Raw genomic sequence first — 12,150 nt, 5'->3', positions numbered from 1 at the left:
ACACGGTCGAAGGCCTTCGAAATGTCTGATAAGACTACATGGACTTTTCTGTTACTGTTTAACTCCGCGATGGTATTTTCGACCAGTTTCAGAGCATGTAACTCAGTGGAATGTTCTCTCCTGAAGCCGAATTGTTCGTCAGGCAGAACATTTCGGTTGAAGAACGGCTCTTTCAGCCAGCTTAGCCGCCGACGAGAGCAGACTAATCGGGCAATAGTTCTGCGGGAAAAGCCGGTTCTGCCCCTGTTTTGGGAGCATTGCAACGACAGCATGCTTCCACCTTCTGGGGAAGTATCTGAGGGCCAACGAACTGTTTATAATAAACAGGAGATTCTCAACGCAGTTATCCGGAAGCCTCTTCAATAACTTATTTGTTATTGAGTCGACCCCCGGAGCTTTCTTGGCCTTTGCAGCCCTGAGGTAGCCCTTTAATTCTTCCACAGAAGCCGGACGAATGTCATCATCGTCATCCTCCCTGAGGATGCGGTGAACCCGATCTTCTAGCAGAATATCGCGGTCCATGTCGTCATTGTCGTCAAAGTTAAGCTGAAACTGACGTTCCATCGTGTCAGCAAAAGCCAACGCTTTGTCGGCGGAGGAGTAGCACACTACGCGCTCTCCGTGAATAGGTGAGGGAGCAGTATTCTTTCCTTTAAGTCTACGAGTGATTCGCCAAAGCTCATCACCCCCAGGTTCGAGGGATTCCAACAGATCCGCCCACCTCTCGTTTCGGTGATCAAAGATGGCCTGTTTCACTTGATTGGCCATCCTGTTTGCCACTGTTTTGTCTCCTGGGAAGAGGATCCGCTGATAGAGCCTTCTCAGGCGATTTCTCTCTCGTATCAAGGCTTTGATACGAGGGGGAAACTCATTTTAGCTCCTCAGCTGGCACTCCTCCTGGAGGTGGCCGCTCGAAACGCATCATTCACAAAGAGCTCAAAGCGCCCAACTGCCGCGTCGAGTTCGTCAGGGGAGCGGAGAGCCTCAGGAGGGGCGTGCATCTCTCCGAGCTGGGCTGTGAAGGCATCCCAATCCGTCTAAAATCTCATACGATAATCAGGGGAGGGAAGATCATCGCCCAGTACCATGATTACTGGAATAGTGAGAACATCATTCCACCACGGACTTTTATAATAAGAACAACCATTTTAATAGAGTGGTCTGGGGAGAATCAGCTGAGTTCGAGAATTGTATGTAGATTTTTTTCTTCCCAGACGATATTTTTCTCCCACAATCACTATCATATCACTTTAATTATCGAACAAAATTACAGCAGGCTTACTGGCATGTATCTGCTGATGGTGGTGAATGATAAGTTCCAATAAACTCCGCACTTTTCATTTTTCACAACAGATTCACTAGTCACCGAAGCATAAGACAACAACGGTGTCTTGTCAATACCTTAAGATAGTCTCAATTTGGATCAGTTTAGTTGATCGAATAGTTTATGAACTTCTAATGAAATCTTGTAAGTCACATGTCCTCTCCAAATTTATCTTTATCGAACTCAGCAAGCAATTTCCGTAGTTCTTCTTTCTCACATATTACTCCCATTGTCAGATAAAATATCAGGTGTTCCTCCTTCAAATATTCGTGGTCAGGCTTCCAAATGAATAGTTCGAACAGTTAAACAAATAAAAACTAATCTTTATTGTCTTTCTTATCACCCTCGCACCATATTTTTGTTCCTATAATGACTTTTGATCGGCAACAACATACTTAAATTCAAGCGATTCGATCGAAAGATATTTTGCATATGGAGTGTTTGGGGTGTCTTGATAAGTTGTACTGAAAGTGATCATTTGATCCACACTAATTTCAAAAATCCGTTCCTCATCAGTACAAAGACTGTTCAAGAATAGGAGTAGGAGAAATTTGGTTAATTCTGAATCCCAAACTATTAAGTATATCTAAAATCTTTCATTCAAAATTATTCACTTTCATTCTGCATCATCCTTCAACAGCTAAATAATCCAACTACTTTATAACTTTCATATTATGAGATTGTACAAGTATTCACTTATTCGGAATAATTGTGAAACCTGATTATTGTATCGCATGTCATAATAATGAAGAAAACTGATTCACGCTGTACACTGTACAGGTAATAATAAAATCATAAAGTGCTTGCTATATTACCTCACACGACGATTAATGACATATTCAGCGAATCATAAATGTGATTCAATCAATCGAATCAATGTTCACTTACTATCTAGTAGGCTGAGTAAGCGAGACTCGTAGTATCCGTATGCTAAAAATAATGAATCAATAGATAGAATTAGCCCTGTTGAAACAATCAGGCGCCTAACTAATATACGATATTGATTTGTAGGTAGGTAGATAATTCAGGATATTCTCTTTACTATAGTTACGAAGGAAGACTCAAGACTCTGACAAATTTAAAATTTTAATTTTTTTTATTCAGAAAAGATTGTTGCGTTCATCAATTTTTAACTTTCATTGCCAAACATTACCAAAAAAAACCATAACACAATTTGTTATTTAAGGCTATGTTGAGATATATTTTCGAATTTGAATTGAAAGGGTTATATTTTTAGGAGTGATTAATTTTTGGGAAAGAAAGTTTTTGGCTTTCTACTACTCCATCTGATACAAAAAAATGGATGAGAGAATCTTCCAAAGAAAGAAAGGAAGTAATCAATTTGAAAATAAGTAACGCTATACATGGATGTGTGAATCATGCAAAGAAGTAACTTTCAGACACAAACTGAAAGAAAGTCCTCCTGAAACAGCTACTTCCATATAAACATTGAATTACACGAATGAAAAAAATTCTTTCGAAACAAATACTTCTATATGAACACTGAATTATACAGAAGATACTTTTCTCTATTCAGTTTGTATATCAAACTGAATACTAACTGAATCAAACTGAATACTAACTGGTATACACACGGTGTATACCAGTTAGGGTGACAGTGTTCCATGTGAGTACAATTTATTACCATTCATTCAAAGTAGAACTCATGTGAATGATATCTGAGTCTTATTCCTTATAATTCAGTGTTCATATTGAAGTATTTGTTTCGAAAGAATTTGTTTCTTTCGTGTAATTCAATGTTTATATGGAAGTAGCTGTTTCAGGAGGACTTTCTTTCAGTTTGTGTCTGAAAGTTACTTCTTTGCATGATCTACATATCCATGTATAGCGTTACTTATTTTCAAATTGATTACTTCCTTCCTTTCTTTGGAAGATTCTCTCATCCATTTTTTTGTATCAGATGGAGTAGTAGAAAGCCAAAAACTTTCTTTCCCAAAAAATTTTCGAATTGTTTCAGAAAGAGAATACTGGACCTTTCTTTCACATAAATGGCAATCTCTGAAAATTGAAACAAATCCAAGTTTAAAACCAGTTTAATCTTCCTCTTATCGAGATGACCTGGCCGAAACCACAAAGTGCAGCTGTTGATGACTCGTGCAATTGTGTTGTTTCTGCAACCAAGTGTTGCCTAACCTTGCACTTGGCTATACCGTACTGATGACAGCTAATGAGCTAGAAACACGTGTCTGCGGTTTGCCTCTATTTTTTTTAGTGCTTCATCACTCAGGTACAAAAGATGCCCCATGGTGACTTCAGTGAAATATCTAACCCGAGATGGCGTGACCGAAACCACAAAGTGCGGCTGGCTTCTGTTGTGCATATGCGTTGTTTCTGCAACCAAGTTATAAAAGAAAAATAGATAAGTACCATATTCCATATTGATTTCAATTTAAGAGCCACTGGTACACAGCTGTTTCAGCCTAATGGGCATCCTCAGAACCGGGCAGGCGGTCTTCGATTGTAGACAAAATGTAAATAGCCAAGAAAAGTACTTGATAAAAATAAATGCGTAAACGCAAGCGAGACATATATGGAACCACCTATTGGTGTGACACCCAAGTCAACTTGGGGTTTGGATTCTAGTTGAATACAAGTTTTTCCTTTTTTATGAAATATATAAACACGTTTCGTTCTCGGTCGATGACTTTTTCAATTTAATTTCTTATAATTAAACTACAATGTATTTTTTTTGTCAGTGATGGTTTTATAATAACCTTATACGTACCTAGGCTGGCTGCTTTGTTGAAATAAAATAAATTTTGACATTTTTCCTTCATTACTTATGTGGATGCCCTTTGTTATTCCTGACATAGTGAATTTTTTTTATGTTATGATGTTATTTTGATGTTCATTTCAATTGTTGATGTCGGTGGCGGTGTTAAGGTGGAAACGTGAACCTGTATTTATTTGCATGAGAAAGAATGATTGCGCAGGATCATGAATTTGTTTCGTGTATCTAACGGTCTTGTTTATTCTACTAAAAATGGTTGTTCGTTAGCTATAAAGGGGAAGATGAGGGTAGATTTTGGTTTTCTTTAAAATGGCTGAATGAGTTATAATAATGTATAGTATAATTGATTTCGGTCATTTATGTGTGTTATGTTGTTCATGGAGTTTTTTTCAATGTGAATTTCTTTTATTAATCTTTTGTGTGTTGCACACAAATAGAAAACTACGAAATACACGTCAATTATATTGCACCAAATTTTGACATATTTGTTGTAACTTCATTTGTTTTCAAAGATTTCTCGGTTTGGTATTGCTTCGAATGATTTACATTTCAAATATTTCCTAAAATCGGATATATCTTGCCAGGGGTGTATTTTAGGTATAGGACATTCTTCATGAATTTGATATCTTTTTTTTCGTAGTATCCAAAAATAATAGAATAGTGTATGGTTTCCATTTGAAAAAATCTTGTTTCATCAGTTTTCTTAGGTGGAAATTTCGGCCACCCTGGAAATTATTTTCGAAAATTCGACGGAACTGTTCATGACTTCATGCTTAAGGTGTGATTCAGTGAAATTTCACATGTTCGGAGTGGTGCTGTAACTGTCAAATTTTTCAGAAAAAAAATCTCGAAAACTAACAAATTTGGGTATAAGCATTGTTATATACGAAGTGGAATAATCAAAAAGTACTCATCTATTTATTTTATATATATACATATATATATATATATATATATATATATATATATATATATATATATATACATATATATATATAATTGATATAATGATCTGAGACTTAATTTCACTTCTCCAGTAATCATTTCATTGTTATTTTTTATTTTAAATTTTGATTAGGATCACAAATCAAAATGTAATATACATTGATTGCGGCAATGATGAATGAATACACCTCCTTAGCTAAATTTTGCGTATCATTTAATAGTTTTTGAGTTATTTTGTAAAAAAGCATTTCACTTTTTTCAAAATTAAGCACTTCAAATTTCTATAGTACATAAATAAAGTTAGTTGTAGAGATAATCAGGGATTTATTTTCACAAAAATGAATCTATGAAAAATATATTGGTTTTTTTGTTATTTCGCGTTGTCATTCGACATTTGGTGTCTGACAAATAAGAACCAACGACCAACCTGCAACAAGCTATTACGCCGTATACATTGTTCTACAGACACTATAAATCCACATTTCTTTTTGTTTTTTCAAAAGCTATATTTTTAGTAAAAAAAATGTATTGATAAAATACTTACTCTTTGAGTTATTCTCGAAAAACCGTCTGATGAATGAAATGAATGAAAAATTGACTTTCATACACTCGCGAATAAGTCAGAAAGCACTTTCTTTCAGAAAAAAACGAATCACTTTAAAAATTCAATGGAGAGTATGTTCGAACATTCCCTACACAACAAAAATATTTTCGACATTGTGGTGTTGCCACTTCCATTAAAAAGTAGTAGAAACTTCGTTTTTTCAAATGGAACACCCTGTATATGATATCATTTTTGGAATCCACAACAATTACTCGACAACTCATCTTGATATTTTCCTATACCTATCTGTTACCGTTTTCGAAATATGATACAATTTCAATCTTTGTTTTAGAGTTAGTTGATACTTGGAGGCTTCCCACACTTGAGCGAAACCTCTGTTACATCAATACAGGGTGGTAAAAAAATACAGTTTTTTGTTTGCTTGAAAATGTCCCTTCAGAATGGTATTCTCATTCGGTATTTTGAAAGCAGGCCATGATTACTATTTTACAGTAACGTTGTGAAACTAAAGCTTCAGAAGTTTCAAATACCTTCAAACCAATGGAACAAAACTATTCAAACGAGGTTTTCATGAATTTGTTTATTATATTTGGACACTGTGATAAAATTATCATCAGGACATGTAGAAAGTTTAACGAAAGATATCCGAATCTACCGCAAATGATTCTCAAGAAATTTATACGAATTCAGAACAATTTTAATGCATTTGGATCAACTTTAGAAGGATCAAGAAACGAACCGTAATTTCTGAAGACAACTATATTGTAACGAATCTGAAGCCGGCCCTGACCGATATCTCAGCCAGCATCATCACCGCGAAAGAAGCAGTCTAACTCGCCGCGAAAATACTACCCAACCAGCAAAGTTGTTTTATAATTCCATGGTGTTGCAACAGTTTTATTTTATTAGTATTTTATAATTACTTCCAAAATGCTAATTGATTGTATTAGATGATCGGTGAACACAATACAGTTGTAGGCAATAAAAGTGTTTCATAAATTTGTCATAGAAACGTTTATGAAATAAAATTAAGAAACCATTATACTCTGTACTCGCCTATAGGCGAGTACAGAGACCACTAGATAAATCTAGAACGATCGTTACCGATATATAAGCCCTGCTTCCCGTCCAGAGATGGCAGTATGAATTCAGAAAGCGAGTCGAGCGGAAAATGAAGAATTCAAACAGTGAAAATAAATTAAATAAATTAGTTTGCGATACTGAAATATTGTTAGAAATAAATTTGTTTAAGACAGTAAATTCTTTAATTCGTTACAATATTAATCAGTTGAAAGAATCTTGCGAAGACATAAAATGCATGATTATAAATTCACCAAAATTCAAGCAATGAAGCCTCAAGACCCTCAACAGAAAGTTGAATTTTGTAAAATGTTGTTGATACGCATTTTTTCAATAAAATTATTTGGACTGATGAATCGAAATTTTCAAGAGAAAGAAATTTCAATAGAAAAAATTGTCATTATTAGTCCAGTGAAAATTACCACACAAGAAAAAATTTGTTTCAAGAAAAAATTAGTTTTAATGTCTTCTGCATGTTAATGGACAACACACTGAGGTACGCGATATACGAGGAATCATTAACATCCAGAAGCTACCTGAATATTTTGGAGAATACCGTAGAGAGCTTCGTCGATAATCTGCACTCGAAGAATATCGAAAATGTTGGTACCAACTAGACGGAGCTAGCTGGGACCATATAATTGACCAGCGAGATCATCCGATCTTAATCCATTAGACTTTTATCTGTGGGAAATGTTTAAAGAAAAAGTTCACAAAACACCCGTGCGTTCGATAGATGAATTGTTATAAAGGATTGTCCAAACAATTGAAGATGTGGTTCCCAATGAAATCAGATCTACCGCGACGAAAGCAGCAACACCCGCATTTTAAAGTGTTTGGAAGTGAACGGCCAGCGATTCGAACAAATATTACAGATGATTGTTTTACTTTTTCATAACTATTCATATCAATATTTCCACTTTAATTTTTTTTTCCTGTTTTTTTTTTAATTAAACAAACATATTGAAATTGTTCCTAAACTCACATAAATTTCTTGAAGTTCATTAGCGGTAGATTCGGATACATATCATTGAACTTTTTACATGTTCTACTGATAATTTCATCACACTATCCAAAAATAATAAAAAAATTCATAAGAGTTTATTTTGAATAGTTTTGGTTCATCGTTGTGGAGGTATTTGAAACATCTGAAGTGACGAAAATGTTAATATTATTAGGAGAATGTCACAACGTTACTGTCAAATAGTAATCATGACCTGCTTATAAAAAGTTCGGTACTTTTCAGTAGTTAGGTATAAGCATGATAAACATAGGAAGAAAGCAAATTTTAACACCTTTTCATATTTGTAATAATACACAGGACTTTTTCAAGCAAACGGAATAACTGTATTTTTACAACCCTGTATTGAAATAACGGAGGTTACGCTGAAGTATTACCTAACTCAAAATCAAATTTTGGTACCATAGTATTCCTTAACTCAAAGATGTCAGCATTTTTAAAAGTCATGATTTCAGAAGAAAAACGTTTAATATAATTCATATTTCGAAAACGGTAACAGATAAGTATAGGGAAATATCAAGAAAAGTTGTCGAGTAATTGTTGTAGATTCCAAAAATGATATTATATACAGGGTGTTCCATTTAAAAAATCAAAGCTGCTACTACTTTCTAATGAAAGTGGCAACACCGCATTGCCAAAAAATATTTAATTGGGTAGAGAATGACCGAATATGCTCTCCATTAAATTTTAAAAGTGATCCTTTGTCTGGTTCACCAGAAATGTCTAGCATGCCATCCACCGTGAATCAGCGTCTATAACAAAAGTTGTTCGTTGAAACATTTTTCACTCTCAAAAAGAGGTGGATCCACTTCCAGGGGAAAAACTCTGAACTGAGTCAACTTTGAAGGATATGATAAGTACAATCTAAATTCAAATTTGTATGTGAACATCGGTGGTGTTTGTTAAAATTATAGGGGGAAAAGATCTTCGATAGCAAGTTGTGTGGAATTTCGCAGGAGGTTGTGATCGAATAGATATAGTTGTACGTTCAGATTAGTTTTGTATTACTATTTCAAAATTCACTCATTTTCATAACTTGACAGTTCAAAATTATTTGAAGTTACATAAACTGGTTTTTCGCGAGATGCGTATGAATGAATTAGACTTTTCTATGCGGTAACTTTACGTCACACGAAAGAAAGTAGGAAACCTGGTTAGCTAGGAAAAGAATGATAATTTAGAAATAACGAATTCCTCAAAAAAAAACAGTGGCTAATCACGTTTCTCTTTGAAATGACAGTCGCTCTAGCTCAGCGGCAATGACAGAAAAAAATTACTAATGCTCAAAAAAACATGTTTTAAAAAATGTCCAGAGGAATACCAAAAAATATCCTTATCAAGAAAATCCGTGTATTCAACGTAATTGTGAACCCCTTTTAAACGAGGAAATATGGAACATTTTTTTCAATTGTTAATTACAACATAGTAACTAATTTGAAGTCTATTTGAATTCTCAACAAAATCTTCAAAATATTTTAATCCTGCAGCATATCTTTTCCCAAGGATCCAATTTTAAGAGATCTAGTCATTTAGTCAAGTAAACAGGAAGTTATCAATAAAAACAAGTATTATTAAAATTATACCTACTTGGTCATTTGCAAAAATGCAAAATGTTTTCTTCTTCAGTTACCTATAAGTACTATCAATAGGAACGAAACTACAAAGAAACTAGATAGAAACATAATTTTTTCAAAAACTTTTTGAACTCTAATTCTTCAGATTCAATGGGCAAGTAATTTGTAATATGTCTATACTACACCTTACGATTTGATCTCCACAAACTTATGAAATTACTATGGATCTTCATTAAGGGCTGAATCAGTTAAAAAAAGTATGTCTACTCAATAATGGGATGATAAATAAAGATTAGAAAGGGAGAAATAATCTAGTATGTAGGTATTGCAAATAATGAAAATAACTAGTAAGAAAATTCAAATGTGGCCGTCAAGTAACATTTCATTTATATACTTTTTAATATACAAATCAGAAGAATATGAAGTATAAAAAATTGTTTCTACTGAAAAACTAGCAGAAAACACCCGGATTTTATGTTCCTGGAACAAGCGTTTTATTCTCTGTTGGACCTCGATATTCAGCACGTAAATTATTGTGTAGGAGGGCTTCAACAATGAGACACAACTGATATCTTTCTTGTTTTTAGTTTGTTTATTCCTACACACATTTACTTACTATGAATGGGATGATGCAAATACAAAAGAACACTAAACCTGATAATCCATGATACACAACCTTTATTTTTTCACATTTTTTCAAGAAGTAACTGAAATATTCTTCTATCAAAATGAAAATAAACAAAAACTCACATTTTCTTGTTCGTTTGTTAAATTGGCAGCCATGTTTGCAGGGTCACACATATGCACTCGCGCACCAAACTGGACTGGACATAATTATTATCTTCCTTTCCAGTTCCCATCATGAACACAGCAGCCTACAGCTCGCAATAGGGACAGGAGCGTACGCTATAGGACTTTACAAGGGGTTTTAAAGTAATAAAAAATTAAAATAAAAGAAACGATAATGACAGATTAATGCAAAAGATTTCCTTAAATCTCACCCAATTTTTATGTCGTTAGTATATTTCTATGAATTGATAATTGGGCATATCGATATCTACGATAATTATTCATTTCATGATATCTTTTTCTGTTTAAGCTTCATATAACAACTTGTATAAACCATACTATGATTTCCACCATTTCTATTTTTCCAATTGCAAAGTATTAATATCTTTCATTCCTCTACAGTATATATACAGTGTTGAATAAGAGTTAAGGGATGAATTTCATTTTCGTCCCATGCTGTTTCAGAATTCATGTGATACTGATTGTAATCTCTTGAAAAGCTACTGTCGAATAAATTAAGAAATGCCGACAAAATATTCAGCGTGTCCAAGATCTGAATGAGTATAAATAACTAGGCCTCCTATCAGTGACATAACTTTACACAAAAGCGACTACAAACAAAACGTTTATATAAATTATATATATATAAATCTTTGTTATGTGTCAAGCTTTCGGTAAATGTATTACCTTCATCAGGACAACTAAAATAGATTACAATATACTTATTTTATATAAAGATATAAATATGGAACACTTACTAACGGGAAAATAATAAATAACTGGAACAACACGAACTGAAATAATAGGCATAACAATTTTTTGAATATGTCACTTTTTGACAGTGTCATATGGAAAAAACTTTGAATACTAGAGGATTTTTTTTCTTTTCCTTCTCGTATTTAGGTATAAATGTATAAATTTGGCTCAAATTGTTTAGATCTGTTCTCTTTTCATGCAATTTACTTCGTACTTGATAAAAATAGCTGCGTAAACGCAAGTGAAACATAAGTGGAACCACCTATTGGTGTGACACTCAAGTCAACTTGCCAAGTTTTTATGTCAGTGTTGGTGGTTTGACCAATCAACCGACAACTGCGGTAGCAGTACTTTCTTGGTTTTTCTCATTTTGTCTTCAATCGAGGACCGCTTTCCCAGTACTGACGATGCCCAATAGGCTGAAACAGCTGTCTACCGATGGCTCTTAGATTGAAATCAATATGGGAAAAATCAAAAAGTACTTATCTACTAATTTTTTGATTTTCATGGAATTATTTTCCAGCAGATTGACTGCATTAACCATATATATATATATATATATATATATATATATATATATATATATATATATATATATATATATATATATATATATATATATATATATATACACATAAATATGAAGAACATTCTTTGCTGACATTTTTTTTAAAGTACTTATCTACTAATTTTTTGATTTTCATGGAATTATTTTCGAGCAGATTGACTGCATTAACCATATATATATATATATATATATATATATATATATATATATATATATATATATATATATATATATATATATATATATATATATATATATATATATATATATACATTAATATGAAGAACATTCTTTGCTGACATTTTTTTTAAAACAACGATAAAAATGAAAACAGCAATAAAAATTAATTGGCGCTCCGGGGCGACTTCATTGATTCCAGTGGCGCATTTGCTTTTTCAGCTGCAGGAAAACCCGGAAAAACCTGCAGCACCACATCATCTGAAGATTTTGATCTACCAATGTCCTCTCTCTTATAAAACAAAATGTAGGGTGTCTACAGAGGCTCCAATAGATTCAATACTGACTAGTTAAGAACAAAACTTGGAAATTATCTTTGGGTGATCAGCAGAACGGAAGTGTACTCTTATAACACAAGTTATTCCAATATTTCGATAAAATGTATTATCATCTTCAGGGAAAATCTAAAAAATTTGTATGATGGTGATACAATATAAAAATTATCAATATAAAAGGTCATAAATTACTGTTAGTGAGGTTGGCCGTGTCGAAAAGAATGTTACATTTAAACAATTGAAACATGTCAATACAATAAAGAA

At 33.3% G+C, this 12,150-nt stretch overlaps 1 protein-coding gene across 1 annotated transcript in view; it reads right to left on the bottom strand.

Moving 5' to 3' along the window:
- The window catches only part of Ptpmeg2 (Protein tyrosine phosphatase Meg2), a 133,281-nt gene extending 123,123 nt beyond the window's left edge, over window positions 1–10,158 (bottom strand). Inside the window, exon 1 of the mRNA XM_074182199.1 lies at window positions 10,012–10,158. Within this exon, the coding sequence (XP_074038300.1) occupies window positions 10,012–10,062 (51 nt within the window). The 5' untranslated portion in view covers window positions 10,063–10,158. The remainder of the gene's footprint in view (window positions 1–10,011) is intronic.
- Between the last annotated feature and the right edge of the window lie 1,992 nt (window positions 10,159–12,150).

The sequence above is a fragment of the Leptinotarsa decemlineata genome, unplaced genomic scaffold, assembly GCF_025532065.1.
Source record: "Leptinotarsa decemlineata unplaced genomic scaffold, Ldec_3_MD MMD2_tig00026328_RagTag_RagTag, whole genome shotgun sequence".
NCBI classification, from domain to species: Eukaryota; Metazoa; Arthropoda; class Insecta; order Coleoptera; family Chrysomelidae; genus Leptinotarsa; species Leptinotarsa decemlineata.
Note: the sequence above shows the minus strand (reverse complement) of the source record. Positions and strands in the feature narration are given on the sequence as shown.